At 40.2% G+C, this 23,371-nt stretch overlaps 1 protein-coding gene across 5 annotated transcripts in view; it reads left to right on the top strand.

Annotated features, from left to right (window-relative positions):
- The first annotated feature begins 7,145 nt into the window (after nt 1-7,145).
- The window catches only part of cux1 (cut-like homeobox 1), an 80,145-nt gene continuing 63,919 nt past the window's right edge, over nt 7,146-23,371 (top strand). For 4 of the 5 annotated variants that reach the window (XM_015370268.1, XM_015370267.1, XM_015370266.1 and 1 more), the window contains exon 1: nt 7,146-7,282. In XM_015370268.1, coding sequence (XP_015225754.1) covers nt 7,220-7,282 — 63 coding nt within the window. In that variant the 5' untranslated portion in view covers nt 7,146-7,219. The remainder of the gene's footprint in view (nt 7,283-23,371) is intronic. The other variant, XM_015370269.1, reaches the window with a different exon arrangement.

Here is a 23,371-nt window from a genome sequence, read left to right as displayed (position 1 = left end):
CTATCCAGCCTGTCACTTTTTGAAAAAAGTCATCACAATCAGTGTGAATCAAGACTGAACTTTTATTAACCACAGGCTGAGCTCACTTTAACTAACCATAACCAGGTCTGACTTTCAGAAAGATGACCAATAAAGTATGAAAAACATAATCATTGAAATTTATCAGACTGGAAAGGGTTACAAAGTCCTTTTACAGTTGTTTGACACGGGAAACTGCAGTGAGATAACTATCTTCTGTAAATAGGAAAAATCTGCAATAAGGATAGAAAGTTACACAATGCCATGATCTTAGTGATGTGATGACTGGCCGGATTACTCATTCCATTCACCTGCCTATCTTTGCCCAGTTCTCATTACCGTTCATCCTTGATCCACCTGATGCATTCTCTATTTAAACAGTCTTCAACCAGTCATCAGTGCCAGCTTATTCAAGCCTCTGTTTGGGTCTAGCATACCTGATAGTTTCTGATTGTCTGATCCTGACCTGTTCTGCCTCTGGACCTTTGATCCTGCCTGCCCCCATTCTGATCGGTTTGTCTGACCTGTCCTCGGACTCCTGCTGGATTTCTGCCTGTCTGTGTACCAAACCTGGTCCTGTTCTTTGCAGTTCCGACATAAATAAACATTTGATTGAAACTTACTGTCTTTCCCGCCTCATATAGGTTTCTTTTGTTCTGAGCCTGATACAGAATGTTTGACCTATACTGAGAGTAAAACAGTAAGTAATTCAGGAGGTCACAAACCAACCCAGAACAACATCTACAGAGCGACAGTGGTTTGGGAATAGGAGTTTGCCTTGAAATCGAAGGATTGAAAGTTCAAGCTCTGGCTTTCAATGTCATTGTGTCCCTGGGCAAGACACTTCACCTGCATTAGGCCTGGTGGCGCCAGTGTATGGCAGCCTCACTTCTGACAGTGAGCCCCAGGGCAGCTGTGGCTACAGTGTAGCTTGCCACCATCAGTGTGTGAGTGTGTGCATAAATGGGTGAATGACTGAATGTAGTGCAAAGCGCTATATAAGTACAGGCCATTTACCATCTAAAGTTCTCCAGGCCTCATTTGCTGTAGTCAAAATTCCTAAATCAAAGATAAGAGAAGAAAGGAAACTGTAAAAGAACCAAAAACTACCTAGATGGTCCAGGAGGAAAATACTATACGTTCTGACCAAACAAAAGTGAAAGTTTTGGGAGGTCTTCGACCCGTTGGCATAAAATATACACACTCATACTATCAGCGAGGTAGCGGCAGAGACTAGATGTTTTGGAGCTGCTGTAAGACCTCAACAAACCACTAATCCTGCTCCTTTCTTTAAAACCATAAAGGAAAACATTTAGCCTGAAGCTCAAGGTCCACCTTTAGCAGGAGAACAATCCAGATTTACATCCCAGTAGGTCGACCTCTTAACAGTTTTAGAGCCTAGTCAAAGTCCTGAACTAAATCTGAGTGAGAAGCTGTGGTATGACCTTGAATGGCTCTTTGTGCCCAGGAACTCAGCAGTTAGGCTAAATTAATAGAAGGCTACAAACAAATTTTGCCCTGGAAACTGGATAGTTTGTGTAACTAAAGGCAGAAAGAGATTCATACTAAACTTGCAGTATGCGAATCATTGCATCATCCATCATATTAAAAATTATGCAACTGTTAAACAATCATTCTAATAATCACGTGCCTATGTTGACTCAAACTTTAAATTCATCCTTAACTTAATTCCCCGTTTTATTCGAAGCCGTGTCAGAGCCGTAAAAAATGTATCATGTTCCATTCAGTGTACCTTCTTGTGTAATGGGAGAGATAACTATACAAATACAGCATAATGGACACATTGCAGAGCTACTAAGCCTGTACGGATTATCTCAGACTCGTATTTCTGGTTTGGCTTAATGATAGGTAGCGTCACCAGTCGAGGGGCCAAGCCAGGGAAACGCTGATTAACAAAGAGAAAGAAATGACAGGATTAAACAGTGGATTCATCGGCTCATATGCAACTAAAGGATCGGCGGTCTTAGTGCAAAAGATTTATAGAATTTGATGCATAATGTAAATCACACTGCTGCCGTTACGTCCTAATGATTAAATCAACACATCTGCATGTTTCTGTTTTTGTTTTTTTATACAGTCAGTAGTAATTCAATGTATTTTATAAATCCCATGTGACTGGCTGTTGATGGCTTTTAAATCACTGTATTATTCTCATAAATGAAGTATGAAATAAGGCACAGCTATTTAGGTTGCATATCAGAGTTTAGCACTGAGCCCTATTCATGCTCCAGGAGGAGACACAAACAGCTTCAAATCAAATCAAGTAATGGCCTGAAAGGGGAGGTAATTCCAGGCACAAGAATGCCCACCTTTGTGTCCACACATATGCAGTAAAAGAGGTGTTATTATCTATGGCAAATTCTCCTGTTATTTTGGGTTCAATACAATTAAAGTGCAATGACTGTGAAGAAACAGGAGAAAAATAAAGCTATGAATTGCTATGAAATATTTTTGGTAAATGCTTCTGGCCCTGCAAAAAAAAGGAAAAAAAAAAGTGTGAACACAGGCGTGGATTTTCCACACTGCAGGCCCTGACACACTCACAGACATACGCACACTGTGGAAGTTTAAATTTGGGAAGCCACAGAGTGCTAAAAATGAAAACAATGTGCACAGCAGATGTGTCACCTTGATAAACCTGAAGCGGCTCTGGCTCGGCTGAGGCTGGTGGTGGTGAGGCTCAGGCGCTGTGCTTTGAGTTTTATTCTTCTTTTTTTTTTAGGTGAATTAGGCAGAACAGTTTGATGCAGGAAGCCGGGGCACACCATGCATACAGTGTAATTAGATTCTTTACATATTTCTCTTAGGCGCGTCGACATGCTGAGAGGGTCGAGGACGTGGTCTGCAGGAGTGACCCCCCCTGGGAGCAGCCAGGGTTCAGAGCACCGCTCAAGGTCACTTCAGCAGCAGATCTGGATTCACACTGACAGTCTGACCCCTGCCTGCTGCAGCCCGGCCTGCTGCAACAGGATTATTGGACAAACTGATGCATGGAGATGAATTCCTGGGATTGACCTGAACTAAAACTGCATTTTTACAAGTTGTGTTCAGGTCTATCGCTGTAACAACACATCAAGTCTGTTTTATTCCCTATGTACTATTTCATTTGTTATCATTCATATCTGCAGGCGCTTCATTGCTTATGTTATTATTATAAATGTATTGATTCCATAATGCCCACAGAGTTGTATCAATTACATAAAGTTTGATGCCTGATTGTCCCAGGTGTTTTTTCTGTCTAGATTACATAAGTCAACTGTTTTAGTCCCTAATATTTTTAAATTGTTTAATTGTTCTGTTCTATTCCTCTGTGTGTTTTAGTTTGATCCATTATTTTTTAGTGGGAATGTGTAATATTGCATGTGAGATGAAAGCCTGTATATGTCTAAGACGAAAGGACTTTTAAAAACTGCTTCAAGAGCTTGCAGTGTAGGAAATCCGATGCAACATATTTATTGCTTCATTTGCATCTTCCTGCGCTGTATGATCAGAGGCATGTTTTTTTTTGTATCTGTTGTTGATCAAAAGTTTAAAAGGATTTTTCAAAGTAAGTAAGTAAGTAAAGCCCCAAAACTTCAACGTTTTCCTCTGTATTTTACATTAAAGATCACATGATGATCAATTTTAGAAATTTTCTAGAAAATCTGAAAGGTGTGATGTGCATTTTTTTAATTTAGTGTGCCTAGTCCTAATATTCCCCAATAAAATACAGCACGGCTAATTGGCTTCAGAAACCGCATGGTTGGTAAACAATCACAGTTTAAATGGATCTATCTGGGTATAAATGCAGCTATTCTGTGAACAATCAGCATCATACAGAACAAGCATATAGCAGACAGGTCAGCAAGGAAATCATGGAGAAGTTTAGTGGATCAGATTAGATAAAAGTCCATCAGACAGCTGCAAACTTACCAAGACATGCCTGCTCATTTAAATCAGAGAAGCAGCCAAGAGGACCTGCTGACTCTAACCCTTTAAAACCAAGTGTATCATATTTGATACATGAGTTTTGGACACTTCTGCATCATTAGTGTGATATTTTTGTTCTTGAAAACCCTGACTTACACAATTAGACACTTGTAGTAAAGAGAAAATGTGTAAAAGATTATACAGAAATGCTTAATGTATCAAATTTGATGCAAATAAAGGCTCTAATTTAACTTATTTTAGTATGTTTAGTATTAAAGTATGTTTTTTTTATTTCATCCTCACTTCAAAAGTTAATTGACAACTCAGAATAAATTTTAATTTTCTGTCAATTATTTTAATTATTTTCCGGTCAAGGATATAAAGGGTTAAAGGAGCTGCAGAGATTCACAGCGTAGGTACGCAAACATTTGGTTAGGACAACCTTTAGGTGAACAATCCACAAAGGTGGTAGGGAGAAAGCCAGTTCTGTTAACTGCTACCCCGAAAAATGTGTAGGGGGCACAATAACAATGTGGAAGAGAGAGAGAGAAAAAAAAACACTTTGTGGAGGCTTCTCTTCAGCAGGTACAAGGGAGGTTGTTAGAGCTGATGGGGAACTAGAGAGAGTTAAATACAAGATAATCCTGTAAAGACAACCAAAGAAAACTACTAAGAAAAAGAAGTTAGAGGTTTTAAAATACGGGAGACTGGGTTATTAATCCAGGAAGAATGAATGAAAATGTACAAAGAACATTTATTTTAAAGGGAGGAAGAATCCTTTTCTTTTCACTTCACAAATACAAACTATATGATGACCTAAAAAATGCAATCTTAGTAAAATGAAGGAAAAAATAGGGATGTTAAGTGGCAAAATGTGTGAAAGTCAATGGGCTCCAGGACTGAAGAAAAAGAAACCCCGGTAAGATATGAAAACAACCATCAATGAATAGACTGTGTAAGTATAATAATGAAGAGACAAAATGACCATAAAGAGATTTATACATGAAAAACTGGGACACAAAAGGGCTATAAAGAAATGGGCCATAAAGAGACTATAAATACAAAAAAATAGCTGTTAAGTGAGTAAAATGGTCTTCAAAACACCCGTGAAAAAAATGACCAAAAGACATAAACAATCTTTCAATAAATGCTAAAATGTACATACGGTATGAGAATTCTGCTCATTATCAATGTCTAATCAAATCATCCCAATTCAATCAATTTTTACACCTAACATTGTGTATGTTACAGTTTTAAATAGGTGAAGAAAAATCTGTTTAGAAAACAAAATAAAGAATTAATATACTGAAAAATAGCACACCCACAGCTGAAATAACAGTCTGTGTTACGTTAGCAGAAATTACTTTTTTTTTTTAGCATGTTTAAAATGCTAAATGAATCTTCTTTTCTCTTATTTTAATGAATTTTACAATGGCTTTTAGAGCTAAGAAACTAGTATTAGTGATTCTGATGCACCACTTGACTTCTAATATAAGTCTGTTGATCTGTTCCTCAGCTGGGGTGAGGTCACCAGGCAGCTGCTTAGTTTGCTTATGTCATATTCCAAAATATACAATGTTACTGAGATGCAGAATTATCCAAAGGAGTTAAAGCATTTGTAGCTAAAATAAAACAAATAAAAAAATGACAGGAGAAGAGTAAAAAATTAAATATTTAATATGTAGATTGGGCAGAAAAGGGACAGGAACTGAATTTTCCCACTTAATAATTAAAGAAATAGAAAAATATGAATGTTTACAAAATATAAAGTGAATATAAATGCAAACAATTTAAAGCATAAACTGTTTGCATTTATGTAAAACATTGCAATTCATGTAATCCCTAGTACTTCTAAAATTCTATAATATAAAATTAATGTATTGTTAGATGTAACTAGAGAAATTGATCAAATGAGGAGTGTGTAACAAACATTTTTTAATCAACCTAGATGTTATATATATATATATATATATATATATATATATATATATATATATACCCCATTTTTTCCTCCAAGCTCGGGGCCTCTACCAGAGGCCTTGGAGCTTTTGAGGGTTCTGCGCAGTATCTTTGCTGTTCTTAGAACTGCATTCATCTGGACTGAGATGTCTGATGTATTTCCAGGGATTTGCTGTAACCACTATTCAAGTTTGTGGGATCACTGACCTGAAGGCCCCAATGACCACGGGTACCACTGATGCCCTGACCTTCCAGGTTTTCTCCAGCTCTTCTCTGAGCCCCTGGTATTTCTCTACTTCCTCAGGTTCCTCTTTCCTGATTTTGCAGTCACTTGGTATTTCTATGTCAACCACAACAGCTTTTCTCTGTTTTTTGTCCACCAAAATAATATCTGATTGGTGGGTGACAACTAACACAGCAAAGCATGGTGGTGGCAGGATCTTGATGTGGGGATGCTTGTCTTGGGGAGAAACAGGGAAGCTATTGATGGGAGGATAAATGAAGTTCAAGACAGGATAAAAAATAAAAAAAGTTGGATGTGGAAATAGAACAGAACCCAAATCACGTGTCCAGAAGGATACCTCTAAACACACAGCTGGTGTTTACAATGAAATGCATCAAGACATGAATTTATCAGAACAGCCTTGAGCTAAATTCAACTGAGAAGCTATTGCAAGCGTTAAAATTAATGTTCACAGTTGCTCAGGATTCAGCATGAGCAGTTTTACAAAGCTAAATCGGTAAAGATACTTAATTTGAAAAGCTGTCACAGACCAACCCAAAAGCTTGCTCCTCTAACTATAGTAAGGGGGGTTCATAAAATGACTGGGATGCTAAATACATCCCTGAGCATGCCAAAAAAACATTTTCCATCCACTTTACATTCATGTATCACTTTGAGTTGGTCTGTCTCAAAAATACCATTAAAGAAATTAAAGCTTTTGATAGTAATGTGACAAAAAAAAACAGAATACTTTTTTGAAGCCCTTTGGAGAGCAATTTTTATTAGCAAATTAAATATCTTAAAAACAAGACTTCCGCTGTTTTATTTGTGTTGAACAGGTTCCACTGTATTGCCAGTTTAGTTGTTTACCTGTAATTTCTCAATGTTGATAAAATGCTATTTAAGCAATTATAATGGCGTTATTAAGGAGACACTCGCGTGAGCTAACTCCGTTCCACGCAGCGGCCGTCTCCAAATGAGAGGCAGATAGATGCCAGTCCGGGTCTTCCGGCCGCCCGGTCCTCTCCACTGAACTCCAACCCCCGCGCTCTCTATCAGCATCTCATTCCTGTCTCAATATGTCTCAAGATGGCGGCCAATGCAGGATCGATGTTTCAATATTGGAAGCGCTTTGACTTACAACAACTACAGGTCAGTTCAACCTCCCTTTTCACCGTCTAGCCTCTGCCTTCTTCGGGCTCTTGGCCGCTTTCCCGGGGCTGCATTTAGTGATTTTATTTCGGCGGCAGCCTCGTAGGTTGTTTCGGAAGGGAATCCAGGACCTCGTCCTCACATTGATGAAAGTGGCTCTCTCGCTGATCAGAAATTGATCCTCTTTGTTCAATTCAACATCGATCGGACACTGCAACCGGGCAAGCCGGGGCGACGCCGCGGGGGGATGCGCCGAAATAAAAAGGCTACTCGGCGGGGCTCTGGCTGCCGGGGGGAAAGAAGAAGCTTTAAGGCTGACGATCTTTATTGCGTGTTGTTCAACTTTTACCGGAGCGAGTAGTAGCCGTAGTTAGCCGCGACGCTTTAGCCGCTGTAAGGCTGGATCATTTTGGGGGAAAAAAAAATAAGTGCGACTCATTATACGGTGGCGCTGTGGTGACACCGACCGTTGAAGGCACACACAGAGGCTCTTTGAGGCTTTTTATGCTCTTTTACTTTGACATTTTAGTAAGTTTAGGACACATTTAGCAACCTGAACGGCTAACGGTTTTGGAACAGTTTATATGGAAGTGGTTCAGGTGATAAACGCTTGATGAGCTCGGTCTTATTTTTTTGTGTTTTTTTCGCTTTCTGTCGGCATTCACACTTCACCGTGAGTTTTTTTTTTTTTTTTTTTTTAACAGACATTGCCACGTCCGTGGAAGTGGACAGGACGGGACAGTTTTACAACACAAATGATAGAAATGTGTCGGATCGTGACCTTGTGAATACGGATAAACTCCTTAAATGTATCCAAGCTCCACGCAGGAAATGTATTTAAAAACAACACGTTGGGCCTGAATATATTAGACCGTGTTTGACCTATCACAAGACGCGCGAGACAATGCCACTGTTGTGTTTTTTTTCCTCCCGTGGCATTTAACACGCGTTGCTGAATTTCAAATCATAATTCATGAATATTAGTTGCCCGCTCGCCGTCGTCATTAACATAAAGATTGCATTATGTAGACTGTAGGCCCGATTGTTCATACATAATTTTGTAAGCTACCAAAAGCTTGAGGTTTTTAAACTTTTATTTGGGTCATGATGCCCCAGTGACTGGGTAGACAAAAGGACAGTGAGCAAGTCTACCCAGCGGGCTTTGTGTTGCACTTATGCCACATCATCAAGGCTTCACTTCTCCTATTTATTTGATCCTATTTGGTCCTCCTACTCATTGCCCCTTCGTTCATGCATTATGTAAAAAAAAAAAAAAAAATCAGAGACAGCTTTCTCTTGTCTTTCTTCACTATCAGACACAGTGGCGGTTCTTGCATGAAAGATTACCAGGGCAGCCCCTTCCTTTAAGCCCCCCCTCAGAAATTCTAGTACTCCATACTCCTCCTCCTCTTATGCGTTTTTCCTTCATGCTTGTCTCAATCTTTGGAGATCCAGCTGCCAAATAAGCAGAGGAATTTCCTTTTCAGGCCTTTTTATTCATTTATAAGTAAGGGTTAAATTAAGCATTGGCTTTGCTTTTGTTTTTTGAACACTTAAGATTTACATAATCTGAGAAAGTAGGGCTAGTTACTTTAGTAATAGAAGTAAAATAACAATAATATTACATATTATTTTACATTTCTTAAAAAACTCCTGTTTTTTCGGTCTATAAATGTATCTGTAAGGCTATGTTCACACTGCAGGCCTTGATGCTCAATTCTGATTTTTTTGTGAAATCCGATTTTTTTTTTTTTTTCTCTTTCCCGTTCTTTTTTCCCTGTATGTGCTCCCTTTTTTTGATTTCCTTTGTGCACTGCAGTTGTCCCGCCTGCGTGTTCGGGGTGGGCATTAGGTGACGGGCTGGCGTGCTCTTTTTTTCTGGTCTTTTTTTTGGGTGGTTGTCCCTGTGTGGTTTTCGCGGTGTTTTTCTAGCGGTCTTTTCCAATCTTTTCTATATGTTCTTTTTAATTTGTTCTCTCTTGGTATTGTTCTCTTGGCTTGTTTTTTTTTTTTTTTGCGGTTTTTGGGCGGCAGGCGGCTTATTGTTGCGTTTTTTGGGTTTTTATTGGGTTTCGGTTCGGTTGATTGGGCCTTGGCGTTTCGGCCCCGGTTGGCTTTTAAAAGATCAGATTCGCATCGGATTCAGGACCACATAGCCAAGTGGCCTGGGTCGGATAGGGAAAAAATCGGATCTGTGTTGTTAAGACAGCCATGAAAAGGCCAGATTCGGGTTGCATATGGGCAAAAAAAATCGGATTTGGGTCACTTCAGCCTGCAGTGTGAACATAGCCTAAGTGGCATGTTCTTGAATGAGAGGGCATTCTTCAATCTTCCTTCCTTTACTTTTGGATTTTAAAGTGTTACTTCTATCACAGAACCTTCAGTGCAATATGTAAACGTATATATTCTGTTTTGTGTCAGCATCCCTTAAAAAACCAACAATCCTTTTTGGTCACTGTTGGAATTTACTTGTTAGATACTTGGAAAAAGGCTGATCAATGCAACTGTGCCATCTATCACCCACCCCCTCCCAAACATCCTTGACTTCCTCTCCCTGCTAGCTTTTTTTTTTTTTTTTTCCCTCCTCTCTCTGGCCCCTCACCCTACTTTCACCTATTTTGCTCTTTCTGATCTGCTGTATGCATGTTTGTTTATTTGAGAGAGCTGGTCTTAGATGCCCCTTTTTTTAAAAATAGATTGACAGCCAGTACGGACAGTGGAGGCACTGCCAGCAGCTAGGACATGAAAAATGCATCGCATAAGTTTGCGATAAAGCCCTGGGTAATTATGGCAAAGGCCCCTATCACAAGCGATTAGTCAGGACGGTGAATCTGAGCGTGTGCAAAAAAGGGCTGGCGGTTGGCAGGCCTGTCTGCAGGATAGGAATCAGCCAGAGCTGGTGTGTTTTGTGTGTGTGCACGAGTGTGCAGAACTGCTCAGAACATTCACTTTCTATTATTGATGACATCTTATTTACTCTCCCTCCCACTGAGAGGCTCCTAGAGGAAAGCCTTCAGAGAACAACCTTTTCTTCTCCCCCTCCCCTGTTTTTTTAGGATAATATGTGGCATGATATGATCAGAACCTACACACAACCACATCGTCCAGTTGCTTCCTCCCTGCCATCGAATGGACATGGCGAACCACGCACTCCTAGCCTGCTTTCTTTCAGGAATGTTTTCTTTCTTGTTTTCTTTTTGAAGATGAAACTCCAACCCCAGCCGAGATGTCGGTAGCTTTAAGCAGTCATAGCGTCTGTTCCTCGCTCCAAATGCTGATGTTCATTAAAATCTTATTTGATCAGTATGTCCCATTCCCTGTGTGGGGAAACAAGCTAGGTGGTTGTTAGAGGACAGAGAGTGCTTTGAAACAGCACAGTAAGCTGTTAAGTTGTCTCTGCATGATTTTTCTTTTTTTTTTTTCTTCCCCCCACCACCACCACCACTACAAACACAAATGGGTGCAACTGTGATGCTTTTAGCAAGGTCTTGCACACTTGCAGAGTGGATCAGTGATTCAGAGATGATGGCAGGGTGACAGTGAATTACAGATGGAGGAGGTTTTAACGTCTGTAATCCCTCTCCGTCCATTACAGAGTTGAGTTTCTTTAGAGGAGGGGATCATCACTCTTTTCTCCTGTTTTTTTCTTTTTCTTCTTTTTTTGGGAACTAGTCGAGCAGTTTGCTCTAACATTGCATGTTGGCTTGAGAAATGGCTCTTCATTACAGACAGGCCTTTAATAAGATGCGGCTGGGTGAATAACCTTCCCTAAAACCCATACCTTTTTGTTTTCCAGTTAAGTTGAGTAAATTAAGAACAGACCCTTAATCCCAGTTAAGGCCTAATAGCCCACATCTCACCTCGTAATATTTCCTGGAAGAAAAAAAAAGAAGAAGGCAAACACACCCCAAGAGTTCCCTACTTTAGCGTGGAACTAAACAGCGACTTAAAGGGGAAATTGATCCAGACGCTGTTCTTAATTCACCACCTCCTAATGGGTAAATTTAGGAAAAGGGTTCGGTAAGCTGATCCCAGTGCTGTGGTCAGTGGCAACCTGAGTGGTATAAATCTCTCAACGACTGGCTCACTGTTGTCTGCAGGAGTTGTAGTGTTAATTTATGAGCTGGTTGTATGAACCCACTGGCGGGATATTTTTACCCCTCTGTTGCTGCACAGGCCGGGGGAGCACAGAGGAAAGGGGGGGGGGATCACGTCATGGTTCTACTGTAGCCAACTTGCCGCTCTGCCCAGTGACAGAACCTGGCATTGGGACTGAAGTTTCACTGTGTGGTGCTGAGCGACTAAGCATGAGTCAGAGAAAAAAAAAAAAAGACAAGTGCATGTCAGGTCTCCAGTCTGTCCTTGGATCTGCTCTGGTAGGGTCTTTGTCCTCTGTCTGTGGGGTTCTACTGTGAAGGCATCAGACATGCAGCAGACAGAGGAGAACGGCTGTCAGAAAACTGGAAAACGTTTAACCATATCAGCAAGTTTTTCTAGGGAGAATTTGTGTTTGTTGTCAAACTTTAGCTTAAATGGTTATTACCAACGTTTCTTCATTTAAAACCATGCTTAATGTGAGTCTATATGATAATGTGGGAATCAGATGGAGTCAGTTGAAAGAATATTTTTTACAAAAGCTTTTAGACAGGTGTTTAGTTTGAATGACAATTTGTTTCTATACATTTGAAAGTATTTAGAATAGGCTTCAGAGAAACAGTGGCTGCGCAATGTGCCCTGCTTAAAATGTAATAAGCTGTCCATGGCTATAAAACTCAGATAAAAGATAATTATAGAAGCCGCATCTAACACGTCTTCTGGTCAATAATGATCTCTGCTTGTCTGACTCGTCAATTCCCATTTTCCCTGACTATAATATTGTTGCGATGGAAAAAGCTTGTTGTGGGTTAACCATTACTTCTAAGCACATTAACAAGCCACTGTCTGTTTCTTTCTCCCTTGCTCTCTAGATGTCATTTTCTCTAAGTGTTTGAGATATACAAACTCTTATAGAATTCCCAACAGTAAATGTTTTAGTGGTTGGACGGCCCGCGTTATTTTTTTTTTTCAGTAAAGTCAACATCTGTTATAACTCTTTATAGACTTCTGTCTGTTTTGTATCTGAGTTGCTGGGATCATAAGTAGTACCAAGCGTGGGGGGAAGATGGCCACAAATCAGCCCTCTAGTTGTTATTTTTTTTCTTAAAAATGTGGCTCAAACACACACACAATACTGCTAGTTATCAATCTTTTACATATTTAGCTCAGTAAGTTTGGATGTTGAACTCCCACTGATAAACCTCCCCCTCCACCCACTAGCAACAAGAGCAGAGAGGGCAGTTTCCTGAGGCCTATTTCCAAGTGACAGGGATTATTTACAGACCCACTTGGAGTCTCCCTCTCACCTAAAGCATCATAGAGTTTCATCGTGTCTCATGACAGAAACATCCATTATAGTGCTGCTCTGTATTCCTGTAGAGTCGAAATAAGGTCCGCTTTGGAGTTCGAATCTCCTCTCATCCTTTGCTGTTAAACCTATAAAGTTTGACCAACACTTTCTTCTTTCACTTTCTTTGAGTGAAAATGTGAAGTAAGATCAGACAGAACAGTGAAGTGTAATGAGGGAGGAGGTTTGGACCAGCAAGTTTTATTTGGATGGTTATAGTTTTCTTATTTGCCTTTCAGGTGCCTATCCTCCTTAATGCAAGTTTTAGATTTTCAGTGTTGTGTACATATGAACTGTCTGCCAGTATACCTTGTAGGCTTTTACGTAAGAATAATTTTGCAAGTCGATTCATCAGTTGATTTTTATTTTAATAAATAATTGAAAAGCAAGAGTTGCCTCTTGAGAGATTTTTCACCGAATTTGAATCCGGCGTAGCTAAAATGACTAGATGGATGCTATGTTATGCTATGTAAATAATTAAGCTCCTCTATCAGACACTGAATCCTTGTGCTTCCAGGTCAGCAGCATATTGCCAGTATTTGTTTTAAGGTTATATTCTCTAAAATCAGGTATTACTACACAATATTTTGTGTACTTTGCTTAAACAATTGGTAAAAGAAAAAGATCAAGTTGGTGGGAAATTGTCTAACATTTCTTGACAATACCCTGTCATATTGACTTGAAGTTTAATTACTTTGCATAGATAAACTGACTGGGGGTTTGCCCTCTATCAGTGTTGAATTGGGTTGTTTTTACAGGTCAGACCTGCTTAAATGTGTTGACTTCTTTCTTATGACATTCAGATATTAAAAAAGAATAATTACCTTAAAGAAAAATAGTGCTTCAGGTTTTCTTTACACAGGCTATATTGTTGAATCCATGAGTAAAAAGGAATTACTATATTATTCTTGCTCATGGATCAAAGAATGTTTCGCTGACTTATTTCGTGTTTTTTTTTTTGTTTCTTTTCTTAAGTTTTACAAAAATGCACTATTGAGTTATTTTTCTTCTAATTTATTTAACCAAAAGAAATTTAATTTACCGGTTTTGTCCTCTGTGATTTGATATTTGCTTTACTGGTTCATTAAAGTATTATTAGTGGAGTTATTTATATTTGGAGCATTGCATACGTTTTTGCATTATTTTAAGGATTTACTCAGCAGCAAATTAAAGTCAAAATTAAAATAAATAGGCTAAGTGGTTATTTGGTGAACTTTTGGGGGGGGGGGGTAAATCACATGAACAAACTGATTGTTTCTTTAGGCTTAGTTTTCGTCTCACTCGGCTCACTGACGCTGATTATAATTGTCAGCATCTGAAGTGTTGGACAAGACGTCTCTGAGGAAATTCAAGCAGAGGCTGTTTGCCCGGGACAAGAAATAGTCTGACTTTGATGGCATACCTGACGATACACACCTGCAGTAAATTTTTGATTAAATAGGACCATTTTGGGGGGGTTTATGGAGCATATTTAATTTCGATCCTCAAAAGTCTTCATTTTGTGAAAGCAGAGTCTAATTTGTTTCTCTAACAAATCCCCTATGGCCTTCCGTACCTTGTAAAGCCAAGCCCTTGGAGAACCTCCTGTCCTGCCTAATTTTAGTATTGTTTATCTCTGTTATCAAGGCGTCCAGCCTAAAAAGGGTCTGAGTAGCCTTATGTGGGAGAGCTTATCCATGTCAAACCATGACTCCGGTATCAGTGTACTCTTAGATCATTGACCATAGGTATTGAATTCTAATAGGCCTATTGGCTTGTCTTAATGGTCCAAGTATTGAATTATGATATTGGCAAGCGCTGATGGCCTCAGGATTGAATTATGATATTGGTGTGCAGCAGCCTAATGGTTCCTAGTATTGAATTATGATATTGGTGCACTTTGATGGTGAAGGGATTGAATTATGATATCCCTTGCTATCTGCTAATAGCTCACTCTGTAATTTTCAACCTAGGCCATGGCTTAAGTTGGCGGATCCATAGCCAGGCCCCGAGGCCCAATCCGTCAGATCCATCAGATAGAAATAAGCCTTTCAACTTGTCTTAAATTGATTTGTTTGTTCTTGTACTAGTAATTATAGATTTTTAGTTATAAGGTGACTGGTTTAACGATGAATACCAAAACAAGCTTCCTACCAGGTCATGTTTAAGTTTTATTTATTTTCTTTTAGTTGTTGGTGGGGTTTTGTCACCCTGCTCTTCTGTCTTTTGCTATAAGAAGCTTGATGTCCTCATTTCAGTATTGTACACCAGAGATGCAATGGTTCCTCTGGACCTCACATAGTAAATGGGTGGCTCGCTTCTGTGTCAGCCCTCTAAAAATAACACACACTGCTGGCTAGGCTCAGCAGAAAACTACCACCGATTATGATGATTCAACTGCACTGTATTCACAGGTGCATATTTGTGTCAGATGGGGCAGGGAGGTGGGTTATGCTTTACAGATTGTCCTCTGGGTTGGGTTTGGTCTTGGCTGATTTTTGCTTGATAGTTATATAGTCAGTTGGGAAGAGTTTGCTGAAGTTAAGAAAAAATGTTAGCAACTGTTGAAGGAGAAACAACCACAAATTACTTAGGTGTATCTTTACTTAAAGGAGTCTGGTTTATTTCATACTAGGCATGCTAGTCTTAGCAATAACCTGGTAGCCAAGCTAAAATTGATCCCTGACTTTGTCCTCTGAGACGTGGGAAATTCACTGCAAATGATCCCCAATAGCCGTTAAATTCATTGAGCACCATTAGACACCACTATAACCTCCCCCTAACCTTTGGGCTGCACAGCTGTCAGACTGGAGCCACGGTTCAGAGGTGGCGTGACCCTAACGGCCCCAGCATGACCTGGGCTGTCTGACAGGCCTAACCTTTAGCATGAACAGATGATGACTTTACCATCTGTCTGGCATTTTAGTGGCTATAGCCTCCTTGAACTTGAACTTGTGTGTGCAATTAACATAGGTAAAAAAAAAAAAGGGTTTTGGGGTGAATACCCATTTCTGGGCTTATCCGTCCCTCCTTAAACACCCACATAACCATTTACACTTAATTCAGGAAGTGATTAAAATATCCCACTGAGAAATTGGCTGCTGCTTAAAAAAAAAGGACATGCCAACAGTTTTTCCTGATGGCTCATATACAGGGTGTCATAAACGGCTGTTAAATTTAAGAATACATCGGATGTGCAAACTAAGTGTAGTGTTGGAAAAGTGTAACATTTTATAAGTAATATTACAGAAAACCTATTTTGCTGCAGTACAGACCATATTTATCAAATAAATGCTTGGTCTACTGACCATTAGATTCACTCACACGCTGGCTTTGAAGTAAGTTTCAACAGCTTTAAATAATCTAACAACAAATAAAAATTGAATAAAGATTTTGACTTTTTTGTAAAAAAAAAAAAAAAAAACTGTCGGATGTCCGCTAGCCAATGTCTAATTTGTATGCATCGACCTGCAATAATATGATGGTCAATGTTTTGTTTTTTTGTGATTTAATGTTGCTATTTATTGCAGAATGATATTAGGGATTGCATTACATTGGTTATTGTGTAATCAAAAATGTTCAATATATATTTTTTTAGGTTTCTGAACAGATCCCAACTCTAAGTTCCCTTGCAAAACCTCAGTTTGTAAGGGCTTACAAGCCGCCAGCACACCTGCATCACATAATGGGGTCATAAGCAGGACTCTAACTGTGAAATGCACCAGGAGGAACTTTAGCTCTGTTCAGGTGTGTTGGATTTGGGACACATCAAAAAGCTGCAGGATGCTGGCCCTTGAGGACTGGATTTGAAACACCTGGTGGCTTTTTCTCAGGTTTTTAAGCTTTTAAAAAAGATGTTACTCGAGGCCTTTATATGTAAACCTTTCTCTGGTTGAATTTGTGAACTTCTATCTTGAGTTGTTGAAGACCCGTTATCTGTTATTTATGTCTTTGAATGGAATTTTTTTTAAATTTATGGCTAAGCTATGTAGCCCTCCATCCCATTCCCAAAAGTGAGAGTTGCCCTCTCCAAAGAAAAGGGGGAAGGGGCTGTGTGTTTAGTAGACATAGACTCATCCACTGACTGCTGTCTGACCCTGAGTTCAGCGGTACGGTTATTAATAGGCCCACAGGCCTCAACTTCCAGGAGGCCCTCTGATCAGCTCCAGATGTGGAATGAGAGAGGACAAATCTGTGGGCCTGTCCATGTTTCACATGAAGCAGAAAGTGGGGAGATAGGCATTTGGCGAGACTGATAAAGAGTGGGGGGGAGGAAGGGAGGTACACAAGACCTTTCCACAGCAGGAGTGTGTTTTGCGAGGCTTTGTTTTCACGTGTATGTGGTCTTTTTATTATTTTTTTTTTCATTTATTACTCTTTGCCCTCAGACAGAAAGCACACAAAAAAAAAACACGTATGGTATCGCCATGGCGACCATAATAACTACCTATAAAACAGCGTGTAAACTGTGAAATAAGACAAACAGAGCATAACAGCCTTGACTGGTTGGCTAACTGGCTGGCTGGCTGAATGGCTGCCTTCCGCCATAAAACTATTTGAGAGGCAGACTGAAGGAATGCCTCGGAGGCTGCTGTGGCTGTCACGACACATGAAAGGATTAGGCTCTGTGTTTTATCTCCTCTTTATCTGATGGTAATGGATAAGCCGAGTGTAGCCTATCATCCGACGCTCGGGCTGGGGGTTTGATGTTTTAGTAGGGTGACTGTTTGTTGAGTTGACCGCTTTGGTCTATTGATTGCTGTTTGATGGTTTTGATATGTAGGCTGCGTGGAACAGGTCAAGTCTTTTATGCAGTGAAGGCTCCAAATAGCTTTTAGCTGTCCTTCACTCCCCCCATTACTCTAGTGGTTCGTTTGATGTTTGGATCAATCAATAGAAAGAGCCTGAGCTCTTACACATGCTTCTTCCTACTTCCCACTGAGCTCAATTCTTCCTCCTTCATTGTGCAGCTTTTATATCACATTTTCTCAACACAGGATAAATGATATAATTACAACTCATTACTTAGCCTAACGCAGGCTAATTATTCTGTCATTATGGCGAGGATTAGCTATGCTCATTCTCTCCTTCTCACTGTTTTCCTCTCAAAAGTCATGCAGGCATTGCAGAAAAGTCTTTCTCATAACACATAACAGTTGAGTAAGACAAAGCCTGCGGACACGTTCCGTTGACGTTGATCGTATAGACCGCGGGTGTCAAACTCTGTTAGAAGATGAGGCCTTGCTTGGAAGAAGTGACAGCATAGCCCAGACAGATTAAAGAGGCCAGACATAGAGAGGTGCCTAACCTAATGGGGCGTTTTTGATGCCTGCCTTTTAATTTATGCAAAGAAATCAACATGCTGCTTTTATAGGCCACAGCACAGCTCGTGCTGATGTGTCATCGGGCGTCTAGAAAATTGCTGGATACAACAGATAGACCAGGCTAAATTTAAAAGTGGAAAAAAGACCTCATACGGAGCAGGGATCTGATGTATCAGAGCCTCATGAGTGACGGACACCCTTTTTCAGCACACCCTATCTATGCCAGCAGCATGAAGCTGCAGGTTGTCTTTATATGGAAGTCTAAGTGAATTAAATCTAACGAAGTAGGCTAACGAACTGAGAACACAACAACACTGAACACGGCTCTGTTGTCAAGGGTCAGAGGCTTCTTGGGTCAAAAATAGATTACAGATGAGTGGAGGAAGGTGTAGATGTATTGCACCATGACTCTGCTATTGTCCAGTCAGGTAATCTCATGTAGGTATCTGCTATAAACTGCTTACACCAACCAAAAATATCTATTCTAATGCATGTATTGATGATTTAATAAAAATCTGATCAGCGTTGGGTTCATTTACAAATGGAGGTAATCTTTTAACAACAGACATTTCTCAACAGATCAAACGAAACTCTTGACAATGGATAGCAAATGGAGATAGCAGCAATGCATGTCCTTTGCCAATCTAGTGCAGGCATGTATTGGTTTATCTCTTGATGTATTGGTCAATCTTTCTTTCAAAACGAATATGAAAGAAAGTGAAGTTCATTTTGAATCATTTTTCTTCTGAAACCTTGGAAAATGTTGGAAATGTAAATTGTGTTTCAGACAGGAATTCAGCCTTAACTTGTTGTCGAACCTAGAAGGACATGTTTAGCTTCATCTCTAGTTTGGTCAGTCTTATGAGATGTCAGGAAAGTGCTAGTGTGATCAAATTGTATATTTATGGCATTTTGGAGCATTAGTTGATGCAGCTGTAGCCCTCTTCAACATGTTGGTGCTTACTGCTGGTCAGGTGGCAGAAAAAAGGCAAAAATAACTTACTCCACTTTCAAGAAAGACATTTACTTGTCTGGAAATTTTGTTTGGCAACTAAAGGTGGGCTTTTGTTATTAGGAAATTCGATTGAAGGGGAGTAGCAAAGGCTGACTGCAGGAAAGCTACATACACAGCTAGCCGGACAAGATTCAACATTAATATATGAAGTAAAGAAGATCAAAATACCTGTTCTATAGTTCTGCTAAATTCTATATAGCACAGTTAAGCTGTGAGTAGATTAATTAAACAGTTAAAATATGAGATTTCAGAATCTGTCAGTGCTCCTATTTTTGGATCAAAGTGTTGATTAGCGGGTTAAATAATATAATGTAGGAGTTTGAAATCTTTTTCTGTTCATTAAGTACATCGGTCCTAAAATTAAATAGATTTTTAAAATAGATTTGACTACATGACTATTACATGTATTAAAGTAACTGGAATTGAGAGCTCAGGATTTGTTTTTTGGTTTTGCATCTCTAGCTTCCACTATTTGCCTTTTAGATTATATAAAGTATTAGAAACCAAACAATTAACTATGTTGCTGTTAAACATCTGGGTTCTCAGGCTGATCTATATATTGTAGTACTCAAAGAGCCCTTGTCTCCCTCCTCTGAACTTTATTAATCCCCCTCCCTCCTCTCCGTGATGGTGTTTCCATTTTCTTACTCTGTATCTGGTCGCTCACCCCCCCACTGGCACAGAATGGCTTCCTGGCAGAATGGAGGCATTAATTCAGGGATGAGAGGTGTGATTCTCTCTCTCTGGCTCTCTTCCTGTGTCTCTCTGGTTCTCTCTCGCTCTCTATCAGGCCTGCGTTTGTAATGCCTGGCCTTTATCGTAGCTGAAACAGCTCACTACCCTCTGATCCTATCTCAGATCTCAATATCCCAGCCGTTCCACCCTGTAAACGTTGGGATGAAAAATCTTGCCCTTTCGCCAATGCATTACACCCTAGCATATCGCCATACCCCTCTCCTCCCATTGCGCTCTCAACTCCACTCACCCTTTGTGACACAGGCCTCCAGCGAAATTCGAACTCTGCAAAATGAGACCAAGTGAGCTGCACTTCCTTTACGCCAGAAACCATCTTAGTCTCATTATATTTGTATTTAGGCTCAGTGCGGGCCCTTGAATCCCCCTTGTCAGACAATAGGTCAGGCAAAATAATGACTAGCTTTCAGTGAGCTTTAGGAGAGTTAAGGCTTTGGATGTCGGGGAGATAAAACAACAACCGGTCTCTCAGCAGAGAAACATGGATCGATACAAACGAAGCAGCAGTGTAAAAAGGCTGTTTTTGATCTGAGCTTGCGTCAGCATCACTGAGGTGAGGCTTGACAGCTCTTGCGCTGTTGGTAGATATGGATCTGTGTTCAAAAAAAGGAGCAAAACGCTCAGGGAGCACAAGCGTCTTGTTAGGCTGACCCCCGCCTATCCCCAACCGCTCTGCATACAAACACTCGGGCTGAAGTTGCTCATACCTCAGTTGTTACATTGAAACTGTTGTGTTAGCTTGAAAACTTTGTGGCTTTTGCTCCAAAGGGGGCACAGGAAAAGCAAAAAAAAAAGGAGATTAAGGAGGATATGAATTGCGTCTCAAAACCCGGTGTGGTTTTTGAAAACGGCATCTGCTGGCATATTTGAAGTTCTCTAACCTGCTATGTCAAAGGTAGGCAGGATGGCAGTCTCTTATCTATGCTGTTGCTGTGAGGGGGCGTACCTGTGATCTGTGATCATGTACCATGTCGTTGTAGCAAGTGCGGCTGTCGCTCCTGACTGAGCCGCCACCCCACTGCTCCTCCCGCACACAGTAGGCTTTGGCTGGCATACAGACCAGTCAGCCGCCGCGGAGGCAGAAAAACGCTGTGCCGGATGATAGATGGAGGGGGGGGTGGGGTTGAAAGGTAGGCTTCGTAGATCTATAGATAAGACGTCTTTCCAGACTCCTCTACTGTTTACTATCATAACCACATAACAGCCTCAGACATGTTGGAGATGAAAGGAAAGATTAGTGACTGCTCTAGCAGGAAAAAAGAAAAAAAAGAAAACTTCATTTCTTAAACATCTGTGTCATGATGCCAAGTACAAAGACTGTTAATGGCTCTTCACTTTGCAATAAAAACTTGACATCTTTATTTTCATATATTAGCCTCCTCTGTGGTGGGGCTTCTATAGTAACCACTCCTAAAGTGCATGTATGTTTTTATTGTGCCAGTTAAAGTGAGAAATTGGTTTCTAGATGTAAAACCAGTGGAATGTGCCTGCATGCTGCTATTGATCTATAGATCTGTTTGGTTGGCTTTTTTTAAAATTATTTTTATCTTTTACCTGGTGTTAGTGAGATTTGATTGCAAATACTTTATTCTTTTTTTATATTGTTCATTTCTGTCATAAGGGTTAATGACTAATTTTCACAGTTTTGCACTTTGAATAGATTTTTTACTATTTTAAAACAAATAAACAGTTGAACTTAACTCTGTGTTTTAGATGATTTAGCTTGTCACTATAAATGGTTCATTTGTAGTTTTTATTCAGAGCCTTTGTGAAAATGTTATCGGTAATTAGTCCCTTCGCTGTTGTAGAGAGGTACCTTTTTATTGTGAGCTTGTTGAAACGGTAAACATGAGCAGTGGAGAGCTAACAGGCTAGTTTGATGCACACTGAGGATCATTTTCAAATAACTGATCTGCTGGTCACTCAGGAACAGGAACAAAAAAGCATCAGTCTTAACAATGGAGGCTTGTGTAATGGTATATTAATACCTACTAATGTAGCATTTTGTCTGAGATTAGGGAAGTATTACTTTGCTGAGCCTATAAATAATCTGAAACTACCCTGTAACTCCTATGATATCTAAAACGCTGGAGACATTTTTAAAGTAAGGATGTTCCCCTGCAGCTGCTGGCTGGTACCCTGGTTGGATGTCCTGTTACTTGCTAAAAGTTTTCCTCTCCCTCAGGCTGCTTGAAGCATGAATATCTCAACATTTTTCATAACTTTTTTTTTTGTTGAATGGGTTCCCTAAACCCCCTAGAATTCTTTTCACTTCATTCTAAACACCTCGCTGACAAGAACATCTACCTAAAGAGTGGAGTTTACACCTGTAAGAAATCAGAAATTCCTTGTCTATGTGTCGTTGCAATAAATAGAATATATTAAATGTCATTCCATTGTACATTTAAGCCAACCACAGGGCCTGGATTACTGAGAAGTCTGTTTAATATTGTGTAAAATCCAAGCAATTCTTTGCCATTTTCTGGAACCATAGTTATGGCACCATGACCTGTATCACTTGGTGAACAGAAGCTTGGGGTCGATCAAGCTAAAACTCCTGATCGCCATTAAGCTTCAGACCACAGCTGCAGAATGACTTCATACTGTGTACATAACAATAACTTTGTTGTCATTCCACCGGCTTATCGTCTCGTCAACGCTTGTGAGTGCGGGCTTAAGGAATTTCACCAAGTTTTGATACCAATTAAGGTGCGTCTGTCTTCTGTTATCTCATTTAGTCTGAAGTCGATATGATTGGCGTAATCAGACATGCCTGATTGGGGCCTCCCATTTAATTAATCAGTTGCACTGTATCATCACCTGTGGCTCATTAGAGTAATTGGACAGAATTAGTCGGATAGAAGGCCTCTCTCTGCCTGCAGATGAGTGGAAGGAATGTCATTAGGAAGGCTGAGCACACAGACATACACCTAAGTTTCTGATAGCTGCTGGTAATGGGGTTTGTTTACCCATGGCTGTTATCAGTGATGAGTATTTCTCTCACAGTGGTAGATGGAGAGATGGTGGCTTCCAAACGGCCCAGCCTCCCTGCCTAGCTGCAAACAACGCTCCACATGCCAGATTTTGCTTGGCGAACATGTTTGGCGACTTCCTCTTCTGAAGCACAGTTCAAAGGGACATGGAGAAACTGGGCTCACAAAGTTACTGCAGCGGGCCTGTCTGTGCACTCATGTGAGAGTGTTAGCGTGTGGAGCAGCGTGCGAGAGGCTTCTTGGCCAAGTCGGTGTCGAAGTCTCTCGAGGGAGTGTTGGCAATCTGTTCCAATCGTCTTTACAGCTGACCAGACGACCAAATGAACCAGGACAGGGACTGCTGCTGTGGGCCAGCCCGGCCAAGCCAAGCTGGGCTGTTGCAGCAATCACGCAGCCCGCTTAATGTCTGTCCCTCACACATATATCCCATCCTGCTTCAAACTAAACAGTTAAGACATTACTGAGCTTTTCTCTTGCATTTTATGTACAGATTTTTCTAAATTAAGCTCCAAGTAAAGTTTGTTTTCAGCCTATTTTAAATTCAGGTGGAGTTAACCTCAATAATCCATGGACTGAATAAAT

This window comes from Cyprinodon variegatus, unplaced genomic scaffold, assembly GCF_000732505.1.
Source record: "Cyprinodon variegatus isolate N-32 unplaced genomic scaffold, C_variegatus-1.0 Scaffold44, whole genome shotgun sequence".
Taxonomy (NCBI): domain Eukaryota; kingdom Metazoa; phylum Chordata; class Actinopteri; order Cyprinodontiformes; family Cyprinodontidae; genus Cyprinodon; species Cyprinodon variegatus.
The sequence above is the reverse complement of the archived record's forward strand: the minus strand, read 5'-3'. Positions and strand labels throughout refer to the sequence as shown.